Source organism: Tigriopus californicus, chromosome 11 (genome assembly GCF_007210705.1).
Source record: "Tigriopus californicus strain San Diego chromosome 11, Tcal_SD_v2.1, whole genome shotgun sequence".
Classification (NCBI taxonomy): domain Eukaryota; kingdom Metazoa; phylum Arthropoda; class Copepoda; order Harpacticoida; family Harpacticidae; genus Tigriopus; species Tigriopus californicus.
Window position 1 is genome coordinate 194,887 of NC_081450.1, and position 12,272 is coordinate 207,158.

At 41.7% G+C, this 12,272-nt stretch overlaps 1 protein-coding gene across 2 annotated transcripts in view; it reads left to right on the plus strand.

Moving 5' to 3' along the window:
* LOC131891101 (probable glutamate receptor) overlaps positions 1 to 11,619 on the plus strand; it is a 15,105-nt gene extending 3,486 nt beyond the window's left edge. The window contains exons 2-3 of one of the 2 annotated variants that reach the window (XM_059240607.1): positions 1,211 to 1,453; positions 10,445 to 11,619. In XM_059240607.1, the coding sequence (XP_059096590.1) occupies positions 1,211 to 1,453; positions 10,445 to 11,111 (910 nt within the window). In that variant the 3' untranslated portion in view covers positions 11,112 to 11,619. Of the gene's footprint in view, positions 1 to 1,210; positions 1,454 to 8,507; positions 9,825 to 10,444 lie in introns of those variants that run through there. The other variant, XM_059240608.1, reaches the window with a different exon arrangement.
* Positions 11,620 to 12,272: the final 653 nt, after the last annotated feature.

Consider the following 12,272-nt stretch of genomic DNA (forward strand, 5'->3'; position numbering starts at 1 on the left):
ATAAAATCATACAACTTTAAACACGTTTTGTATTAAAATCAAACTATCCCTCTGCGAATAATTACTTCATGTAAAAAGGAGTTTCCACATTGACTCGGCGACTAATCAGCGATGAATTTACCAAGGCTTATGTGCTACCGTATTAGTTTCCATTTATTCGGTTGAAGACGTTATTATTGAAGTATCAGCCTCGTAAGTGACATACCAGTAGTGATGTGTTTCGATCCGGAAGGTCAGCTTTTTAGTTTAAAGGACCTCGGTTAGGGCTCCCATCACAAGCTAAAGAGAGTACAATATCAAAATAAAAACTCCTTAAATGAGTGGCAAAACGCGACCCTACCGTTCTAGGTCTTGGAACCAGGGCTGCTTCAAAACTCGTTCCTGATCTTGGGTCTTCATTTCTCTACCCTTTTTCGTTGGAATGGGAGCCCTACCAGAGGTTCTTCAAGCAAAACACAAAACAGCAGATTTTCCGGATCGAAACCCATCACTACATACCATACAACACTGAGGTTTGAACACACGGCTCCTAGGGAGAGGATTCTTGCCTTGTTTGCGCTGCCTCTTTGACAGCTTGGTTACGCCAACTCCTTAAGTAAATCTCACTTTGATCATCCTGCCATGCTTTTTACATCCCAATGCTGAACCTCCCAAAATCAAAACGTGATTGATCACTTGAAATTTTAAGACTTTCACGAAAAGTACATTCAAGTATACAAAAGTAGTTTGGGTGAATAAGATGTTGATAGGCGACCCACTGCTAACGAAAGAGCCTCTAAGAACGGCAAACATGTGCTTGGATATTGAGTGTTCAAGAACCAAAAAACACCAGACGCTTTGTAACAATATTTGCAGACATAGCCAAAATGGCCACTTCCCCCCATTTTTTTGTAACTTTCGAGCCAAATGACACTAACTTTACACTAAAAAAAGCAACATTTTGCTGTCTTTCTTTATCCCGTGTGTCATCAGTGAGGAGTTGTTGCCAGTAAAAACAATCAATGCCAGTCTCAACGTAGAGAAGGAACATTACCGATTCAAACGTACCAATATTTTTCTACTCTGATCCCAATTCCGGGAATGAAAGAGAACACATCTTAGATCTTAATTCGCTTCTGCAAAAGTCTTTTATTCCAGTGAATTTGAATGACGAATGTATTTGAGGTTTAGATTTTTTTTTTGATATTTGAAGGTACTCTTGTTCTTTTAGGGAGAGAGTCCGAATGTCTTGCCACTCGAATGGCGCCTTTCGATTTCGAGTGATGAATAGATTTTCGGCTTCGGAAAGTGTGCGGATCTGCTTGTTCTTCCATGACCCTCGACCATTTCATTGCGGAAACGTGACCATTCCCTTGAGATCATCCACTGAATCTAGTTTCAGCCCTACCCAATGGACAGTCATTGTGGTGAAGCAACTGCAATCGTCCTTGAATATCTGGTCCGGTGTTAGGAGGTATGTATAATTTGATCGAATTACTAGAAAGATAACTGCCCCTTCAAAGACATTTGTCAAAACAGCATTCGCTTTTAAAAAGCCACATCTTGTCATCAATTCATTATGGTCCGAGCGGTGCCATTTTCGACGCTTTTAAGGTAGTGATGGAAGTGAATTTGTGCTCCTAGCCGTGCGATTGTGCCATGATATGCCTTATCGTTTAATGCGCTCCAAACGTTTGATGAAAAGTGATCTAATTGAGATGAACGCATCTTTTATGTATGAAATGCATCGGCAAGCAATTTGAACGGAACGAAGTTGAAAGAAGTGCAATTAGATCAGCGGTTCAGGATACAGGGTCCGTCAGGACTTTCCAACCCCTAATTACAAACCACAGCTTCCTTCATTGGAAAATTATTAGCTGATCAATTTTACAATAGAATGCAGACGTGGTTGGTTGTGATTTGGGTGTGTGTGTTGAATTCCTGATAAAATCGTCATTTGCATAAGCCTCCTCTGTTCTAAATATCTGGCCGAAATTTCTGTGAAACTCAGGCCTAGACTCTGTGGATCAAGATCATCCGAACCACTTGTAAGGCTGTTCTTAAAGGCGTCAAGACGTGCTCGCTCTGTGTACGTCTAGTTCAATTTAGGATTTCTAGTCACTCAATACCTGTGTTCATGTATCTGGAGTGTGTTACAACATCGAAATAGAGGTCAGGACCAAATCCGTACGAGGCCCATGCCCGGGGTGAAGTGTGGATCCTCCAGTATGACCCTACGATCTCCATCGATCTCTGACTCATCGAGTCAGCAAGGTAGAAAGGTAACTGAAAGTGCCTCCTCCATCATATGACCATATGACCAAAACATGTGTATGTGGAATTCACATTTAATCAAGAGGGTGCTGGTCTCCAATGGACTGAACTAGCTGATTTCGTCTTGAACGAACTGAAGATCCACAAGGAAGAAATCTTGGCAATCCGAGGAAAGGCATTTATGACTGTGAGATTGAGGTCTAAGGGCCATAAAGGTAAACGTTAAAGAAAGGTTTGCTTAATTGGAATTTCAACAAACCTATCGATAGAAATAGTGGAAATGCAGTGTAAGAGGGGCGCAGAGGTTTGCTCCCTTGAGGATCCTCTTGTTCCTGATGACGTCTCAATAAGATACTGAGAAGAAGTTACTACGACATTTGCCCTCTGAAGAATACACTTTGGTACGTGATGTATGTGGCACGACCGCGGGAATGGTCCACATGTATTAATTGCATCCATCTGTCTCCGACTGCACCTCCTCAACACAGGGACCAAGTAAACCATTTACTTTCGAACTTCCAAAAGGATGTAGTGGTGGTAATCGGAGATTTTAACCATCCCAATATTTATTGGCCAACCTTGCCGGGGAGCTCACGAAAAGACAGAGAATATCCTGCAGTACTTGAAGACGGTTTCCTTGAACAGCAAGTAAATCTACCCACCCATCTGTCCGGAAATCTGATAGACTTGGGACTGACAAACTGTCCACAAACCCTGAAATATGTAACGGCTCGGGAGGATCTAAGCATAACTGACCATATTCCCATCGAATCATCAATCGACGTTGGGCGACACCAATCGCATTCGTGTCAACTAATCCCAGATCTAGCAAAGGCTGACATTGGGTCCTTTTGTCAATATGTCTGCCAATACGACTGGTTTAGGATCCTAAGTGGAGAGTCCATTGAAGACAGATGGTCGCTTTTCAGATATGCATTGTTGATAGAAAATAACTTGTTTGTTTCAACGATGGCAAGGCGGGATCGAAAGAGGCCTCCATGGCTAGATCGGTCTCTTTTAGGTCTGATCCGGAAAAATAACGACCCCCTTGAAAGAGTGAACGAGTTTCGTTACCTTGGGGTGAGTATCCCCTTGCAGCTCGTCTCTTTTTCATATCTTCGAGAAACTAATCTGAGAGCTCGTGCGAGCATTGGCTTTCCGTTTCCCTGCCTTAACCTTCGCAGTTTACCATCTAACTTGGTCATGGAAATATTCCAAGTCGACATTCTTCATATGTACGGCTTGCTGGGGTATCGTATTGGTAGAGCATTGGCTTACCAATTAGCGAATCCTGGTTCTATCCCAGGGAAGCCAAGGCCAAGCTTCTTTGCGGTATTTAAATTACAGCATGAGTTGCTGCTTTAACAGCTTAAATGAGCGAGCCTGCGGCCATTCCCGAGGGTGAGGTCATAATCAATGTTGGGTGTGACAACGAAGCGGGAATATATCCCTCGATTGGGACTCCCATCATTCAGATAGCAGGCAGGCCGAGCGACAGAGCTGCCATCTGACTTCGTAACAAACAAAACAAACATTCTTCATATGTACGAATACGCCCTCCTCGTGTGTATATCATGTCCTATCTCAAAAAATACTTGGGATGCAACCAATGTTATTTTTACAAAATTTCTAAAAAGCTACCTTTCCTTCTTTTTTTCCAGCAACGCAACAGTTCATTTACTCACTTCTATGTAGGGAAACTCTAGAGACCTGGCTTAAATCAATCATATTTAACAATGTATGCTCTCTAAAACTTGGCCCCCGATTTGCTGGCCTCCATTTTAAAATGTTGAGATCGACACCGGAAGTTCCAGTCGTGAACTTTATTCCTTTGATTCCATCTCACTTTTGGCGAAGTCGAGTTCTATCCCACATCTCAATCAACCCGGAGCATCGAAGCCAGACGTTTGTTAAGTTCTAATCCTCAATCCAAATCTAAATGATAATATTTAAAGGTGAATTTAAAGGAGAGGATAGGCATATATTTATCAGAGAGAAAAATAGAACTCAATGTTGTGCTTGGGCACCGCTGTTTCTCATAGGTTATGAGTTGTGTTAGAGGGAAACTCTTCCTCTACCCCCAGATTTTCACATGGCAGAAAACATCCCAAATATATCAAATAGTCACCCCAGGAGATGATTTCACGTCACAAAGTGAACTACTTTCTTTGTAGCAATGCGATGGCTTCTGCGTGGATTTGGTTTCACTGCAATAGTTTCAATGGATACGATTTCTGATAAAGGTTCAATTGGGTCCATTATTTTCTTTACGTTTGCTTGTCAGTTCGTCCAGTTGACAAAATCAAACGCCTTCCGAAAATTGATGAAAGAAGGCCACGTAGGTCCTCTCCCTCATTCCTCATGGCTAAACCCAGTAACATTTAAAGATATGAATCGCCGGTTAATCATCTGGATCCGAATCTAACTCTCTGCTGGTCAATCCAACACAGCATACTCTATGCACAATATACAGCAAACCATAGTGTATTTCTTGTGGCCTCCGATGGCAAGAAGATGCCCCTCGTTTTTCTTCGAGCCCAGGTACAAACGCAGACGGCTGCAGCCACGATTCGTCTCCAATTGGATTGGTGTCGGACCTCACTTGTGGAACTTGTGGAGCCATTTCGGCAAAACTGTGCTTGAAATGAATTGCAAGGCATTTCCTTTTTTTCTCAATAACGCGTTTGTTTTTTGATGATATAACTAATTTTTCCAAAAACATTGCAATGCGATCATTAATAGGAGACGTAGAGCAATGGTTAGCGTAGTTTCCTAACGTGAGTGAGGTCCTTGGTTCGATTCTCCCCCCTGACCTTTCTGAAGGAAACGTTTAGACGTTAGCTACTCCCACGGATGAAAACCCAATCTGCTACCGGACTGGAAAAATTGCCCATCAGAATTTGGAAAATAGATGATGTGATGGCTGTCCTCGCTGGACGGGCGAGATGCACCCTCAGACCCTAGCACCTCTAACCAAAAAACATGCAAGCCAGGGATGTCGCATTTACACGGTGTAAATAAATTAAGGGCCTCCATGGTTGCTTTTCACGGCATTTCTCCCTGCTCAAAGATTCTTTTTCACATGAAACCACTAGCATTCATGAAGAGGAACCGTTAAGTACCATGTGACATATTACAAATGGTCCAACGATATCCTGGAGGCGATATGTAACCCTCTAATAGAGTGCCGTCAAAGCAATATCTGAAAATTCCAGTGAGGGCGCGCAGTCTTAAGGTCAGCACCAAGGCTAATGGCATCCTGAAGGCCGGCAAAGACAAAGAAACGTTGGTGAGCCTTTCAGTGTTCATCCTCAAACCATTGGAAACTGGAACCCCTCATGCAAATACAATAAATATTTTTAGAACAGACCGGGCCAAGGGCCAAAATCTGGATTTTCAAGACTCAATCTTTAGGTTGCCAAACATCAGAGGGTTACCAATATCCTTTGGAGTAAAATTGGATCATTCATGGTATGGTATTAGGTTTTTCAATAATCCCTTTTAATGAAAAACTGGAAACTCAATCTGATCAAAGCATTCTTTGAGCTAGGGGGTAGGATTTTCAAAAGCCACAAAGACCGACCTTCAATTTCTTTCCACCCTGTAGAGTTGCTGTTTTGCTGAATGACCCGGTACAAGCTCTGTTTTAGGGTTAGAAGGTTCTTTTATTTTTATCTCTTGACGAATACCTACAGAAGTAAACTAGCATTGCAAAAATATTTTTTCACGTTTTGGCTCTATTTTTTGTCCTCTAATACAAATAATCACGGAAACTAAATGACTCCAAGATTGCATTAGGTCAAAGCCATGTTTCAGTGAACTCGAAATCAAATATAAAAAGTCCATTGGTCAGAGGATCAATGCGAAAGTAAATTCAAAAATGTTTAAGCTCTGTTTTAGCCCTTAGTAGGGCGCCATTTATGAGGGAAATTTTAAGAATACAATTACACTCCATGAAATAGGTGGCTTAATTTGTTTAGTGGGGGAGGGCGCATTTTACTATTATGGAAAAAGATGAGTTTAACCTCTACCATGAATGGATTTCCATTGTTTAGCACAACCGTCTAACTTCAAGTACGCAATTTATATTTTGTAGTTGTGTAGCTGGCCACAAGCACAAATAAAGCTGGCCAGAGGATATGGAGTTGTGCCGGTTGAATCAGATAATAACGTGAATTTGTTGGTTTCCCACTTTCGTGTCCTCTGCGACAATGACAGAGCACTAGGTCATTATAATTCCATTAAGGGACGAATTACCTTGAAACCTGCCCAAGGGGAGGGGAATCATACGTAGAATGGCTTATCTTCCATGAACGAAGAGATACTCCGACACCTACACCGTTGTCTCACTACCTATAGTACAATCCAGTCCGATCTCTCACGCCATCAATTCACCATGAAGATTTTTTGCTCTTGATTGGAACGGTTTTTAGCACGAACCTATCTTGAAAATCCCAAACACGAATACTCACATTATTGTTTCGAGGGGTTTCAAATTGTTGACATTTGAAAGAGTGCATGAGCCGATATGAACGAGCTGTCAAAGATATCCCAACTGTCCTTGAACAATCCTTGTTCATGTAGAAAGAATGATAACGATGTCATTTTGGCATTAACCTACAAGCCCCTTTTCTAAGATCTCTTGTTCAGATAAGCATTTAACCCTGAAAACTGAAAAGGCTTCATCATGGCATCCTTCAAATCGAAAGTATATTGTCCCACATGGTTGGCCCCTGGATCAAAAAATACCATTAAGAAAGTGATGTAACTGAGAGTCAAGGTAATTTTGAGTGTTTACATTTCAGAAAACTTCTTGAGGTGGAACTTGTTTGGTTTTCAACGAAAAAGCAAATTCAACCAAGAAGAGTTCTTACTGAAGGGTTATACTGTATGAAGTGCTGAAATCATTCGTCCAGGTGGTAATGGGTTTAATGTGAACCTACAAATGATGTTCCTGAATATTTAGACATTAACGCTTGGATGCATTAAACATTAACCCTTATTTTAGATTCAATTCATATTCTCATTGATAGTTAGTTGGGTATTTATGAATTTTGCGATACTCTTACTTCTCTCAATTGCGTTTAACCAATGGTCGACCCAAGCTCGGGGCTAATGTTTCATGGCCAAACTCATGAATCAGTAATCAGATTGGCTCATCGGTTTAGGTTATTGCCAACCGTGACAAAGGAACATTTCCCATTCATACCCCGATATGAATTGTGATCCAGAACCAATGGGAAGTCATATCCCGTTGCAAATTACTTTGCATTTGTCAACGTTGAACTAACGAATCATTCGAATGAGCCTTGGTACTTTTGAGTTGTTTTCCCTTGCCCATTGGAGGCTTCAATTGAACAATAATAGTTGTTAGTAATTGGAATTCATACCCTCTCCCGCCCCGCCTTACAATTGGGGTGCACTTCTGCTCAATTATGAAAGGATAACACGCTTATTATGGTTGGTAGTATTGATCTGAAAGGTAAATAAGATTAAATCATACCGTTGAAACCTAATGAATCCCCTGCATCCTTGTGTGGTAGGTGCTGTGGTTAGTGCATTCGTCCCATGAGTTCGTCCGACTGCCTAATTGTTTACATGTTTGTCAGCAATCTACAATATCGAGAAGCAGACAATTTGATGACCAGACGTGGTTCTAGTCAGTCAATGCTTAATGGCTTATGCAATTTGAAGTGAAGAGTTTCTTTATCTCATTTTTCCGATAAGCGTTTTTCTCGGAAGATTTTTTTTTGTAAGAGCGTTCAAAGAGCCTCTTTTTGACATCACCAAACGTTTCCCATCAAGTCAGGCCAAGCTGCAGGTGCTGAGAATTTTGAACTTCATATCATAGCAAAATGATGTAAATAAAATAGATACATAGCTAGATCGATAGAATTCAGGAACAAAAACATTTTTATTTGCTACACACTACTTATCACTTTATTGTTTAGATTCAACTCAATGGCATAACTTTGTGGAAGATGGAAAGTCGTGTCGCTTCCCCCCTCAATAGCCCATGCATGGCTCAATTTATTCACGTAGATTTTTTTCAACACTAGGCCTGCAATTACAGCATATTACTCTAGTCAGGGGATGGATGGGCAGAGAGCGTTTCCAACATTAAGCCCACCATTAACGGCCATGTTTTGGCGAGCTGACTTTTTCCACTAGATTGAAAGTAAAATGAAGTCAATGACAATGAAACGTCCATTCAATGTCAAAGAAGTGTTTTTTACTATCAACTAGCCAGTCATGCATCGCGATTGGAATGGTAAAGGTTGGCTGTGTCTATTCCTCCCATCCTTCACTTATGTTTTGGCTGATTGTGGAGGTTATGAAATAGTGAATTGCATGGGACACTTCTTTGATTGGAACAAGGGTGTCTTAATCCTTCGGAGGGACCCACCACATGAACTTTTACGAAGAACGTCATTTCCTACCAATTGCCGCATAGATTTAGATGACATCAAGGCCACGGAATGGTTTTCACAGAGCATACTGATTTGCCCAGACGGTTTCAATGAAGCGGCCCTGATCGGAATTATGGAACAAAACATCAGGATTGGAACCAACCATTTGGTCATGGTGATCGACCGGAACTTCTCCATGTTCAGGAAGATATCATTGCATATCAATCAAGAAGTGTATTTCTTTGACCCAGACACGAATGTGGCTAAGGAAACGTATTCCGTCAACGGTGTGAGGGTAGAATACCCTGTCTTTCGTAGGATCCCAAGTACAGGCCAAATACAGAGGATCACCACCATCACCTTCCTGGAACGAAGGTCTAATTTCCACGGTCAACATTTTACGGCCGTGACCGAGAGGCTTTTGCCTTGGGTGAACTTTCGGGAGACGGCCCTGCAAGACCATGACATTATGATGACCCCTTCAGGCGACATTTGGTACAATCTGGACCAATCCCAAGTGTGGGGATACTACAAAACCATATTCCTGGACATTCTCGGACCACAAATGAACTTTTCCACGTCACTTCATGTTCGAAAGGATCGAAATTGGGGTTCCAAAACGGGGACAGGTGAATGGACGGGCATGATAGCATCCGTGGCCAAACACGAAGCGGATATGGGAATGACGGCCATGACCATCAATCCAAGTCGCTTTGAAGTTGCCAATTTCCTGATTCCTCTAGGGACCGAGACTTATGCCATCTTCATTAGACGCTTGGGTCGCGAGGAGTGGTCGTGGCAGAGCTACTTGAAGCCCTTTCAAGATTATCTCTGGTTCACCCTCGGGCTCCACGTTATTTTGACGGGCCTCGCCCTTCACTGGTTTGATTTATATCACCAACCAAATGAGTCTGCTCATTACCAGAAGATCAGTCAATTTTTAGGAGCTTGCTGGCTGGTTTTTGGATCGTACTTTGGGCGAAAACCAAATGCCGTGTCGGCCTGGAGACAGGATTGTCAAAAGTACCTATTGCTTGGCATATTGCTGGGTGGCAATGTCGTCTTTATGGCTTATCGGGCTTCATTGACGTCGGAGCTATCCATTCGGAGAACGCAAGTGCCCTTTTCAACCATGGAGGAATTCTTGGCTTCTGGGTTCAAGTAAGACTTACATTTCTGCTTGGACTTTCCCTCACGTCTTATTTTTCAAGATTTCTTTTAGGGGTACAAAAGATACTCAATATGCACCTACCATTTAATTAATCTCCAAATAGCTGGGTAAAATAGTTTCTTAAAGGGTTAACAATGGCTGTTGTTGTCACTCTTTTGGCCCAAGAAAAATATAAACTTAAACCTATGGAAGTGCTTGTCACTTATCAGGTCTGTGTATTTTTATGACAATATATTCTATATCTGTATTTGAACAAGGGCAGAAAATTCAAGAAACCGCTGGCTTGTCCCAATATTCAAATCAGACTTAATCATCCTTTAGAGTTCGACGAAGTAAAAATGATGTCCTGCCAAGCTAAGGGCGACGATACTTTTTTTGTGCGATTCTAGTTTTCGATAGATAGACATTGTTTCGCATGCTCAAAAGACCTACTATGAATTATGATTGGTGCATGGTATGGGATTCGGAGAAAAGTCGAAGCATACCTTCAATATTTGAAAATATCGATGACTAAACCATTCAATGGATTTGCGACCTTAAATCATCCCGAAACTCCAATTTCATGATTTACTTGCACACACCAGTTTGAATATGTTTAGCTTCCTTTTAGACTATCCTTGCCAAGTTATTACGATTTGTATTTGGGAATCTTTCTTGATGCTCCTGCGGGGTCGGTTTTTGACCAAGTCTACCAAACCAAAGTGGCAGGACAAGAGGATGCTTATTTCATCAACGAACCCGACGGCCTCGAAAAGATCACGGCCAACGAAGACCTAGCCGTATTCTACAACATCGAGTCTTTTGCCGACTACAAGATGTATCAATGCCAGATTGAGGCCCCCTGGGTGACTTTATACCCAGGTCTGCTCAGTGTGGCTTTCCCAAAAGATTCGGAATACTTCCCATTCATCCAGTATCAAACTATGCGGCTTTTGGATCAAGGCACCTCCTCCCGAGCCTTGAAGGCCATTCTCAGGGAAGTGAGTGGGACGTGTGAGGTGCAAGAACAATCTGGGTTGGGTCTGCATAAACTAATCAGTCTCTTTGGATTGTTGACATTCGCTGCGGTGCTCTCGATTGTGATTTTGTCCTTGGAACGAGCAGCCTTCAGCACCACGATCTTGTCCCAAGATTTGATCCAATCGAAATCAATGGAAAATGACGGTCAAGCCGATATTGGACCACAACTAGATTTGCTCATCCGAGCATCTGGAATTGAAGACAAGCGAGCATTTTCAAATCGCTTGTACCACATATTATCCATCCATAGACAGTAGTGCTGGGGCGAGTCCGAACTCGAGTCCAAGTGCAATCGAGTTTTTTAGTCAATTTTTGAGAAATTGGCCGTTTTTGAGTCTTTCAGAAAAGGACTTAGAGTTGGACTCGTCAAAAAAATGTTAATTTTTCCTTAGATTTTCGCGAGACGAGTCTTATTTGCTTGCCCTGACTCCAATGAAAGACTCTAGTCCGGACTCGACGAGTCTGGCAACAAGTTCAAATTAAAGGACTATCTTTTGCCGCACTCGCCTAAGCGTTAACAGATAACATAAATCTAATCAAGAAGAAATCATTCAGAAATTTTAAGATTTACGACCTAGATTCTGAAAATAGTGTTATTGTTTTGGTTCGTGTAGCATTGCGGTGGATCTGTTAGTTTCCAAATCTTTAGGGATTTGCAAACCAAAATATAAGAGATTTCCAAATGCAATGCTTTTGTACATTAGCTGACAAAGGAGGCATCCTGTGAGCCAAACCAGATGCCAGTTTGTATTTAGGTGAATAAATGAAACCTTGCCAAAAGTTATCTACTGAATTGTTACTTGGTTTCCCCAAAGAACAAAAGTAAATACGTTGGTGAGTTCGGTGCTTCATAGATCAGAACTTTGAACCTTCAATTCCGTCACAAAACCTCCCGTTTGCAGGAATCCCACATTTAAATCAAACGCACTTCTTTTGTGGACTTTCTTACCGCTACTGGGATTGGAATTCCAAGTAGTTCAAGACTACAAAATTATTCATTTTAATTAACTTTTGTTCACATATATTATTTGATCGACCAACGAATTAGAATTGGCGGATCTGGCTAGCCCTTGAAGATAGGGTTGATCAGGAATTTTAGTCAAAAACTGACTTAAGTTAGTCCAAGTCTGACTTAAGTACTGCTACTGGATCAACATGTACACACTCCATACGAATATTTGAGGGCAGCAAATTGAACAATTAAGAAGCCTGAGAAAGAAGAGAGTTGGACATCATTGTTCGAACCAGCCTGGATTCTTGAGGGTTGGAAGGTGCTCTCAAAACGCACGTTAAGCCTCTATGGTCACTAGAATTGACCCTAAATCCTGGGTTGGGACAAAGCTCATGGATGCTTTTAGAGACGTACAGTACCAGATACCTTTTGTACCTTCTCTGAACAGCGTACAGTCCCTACTTTT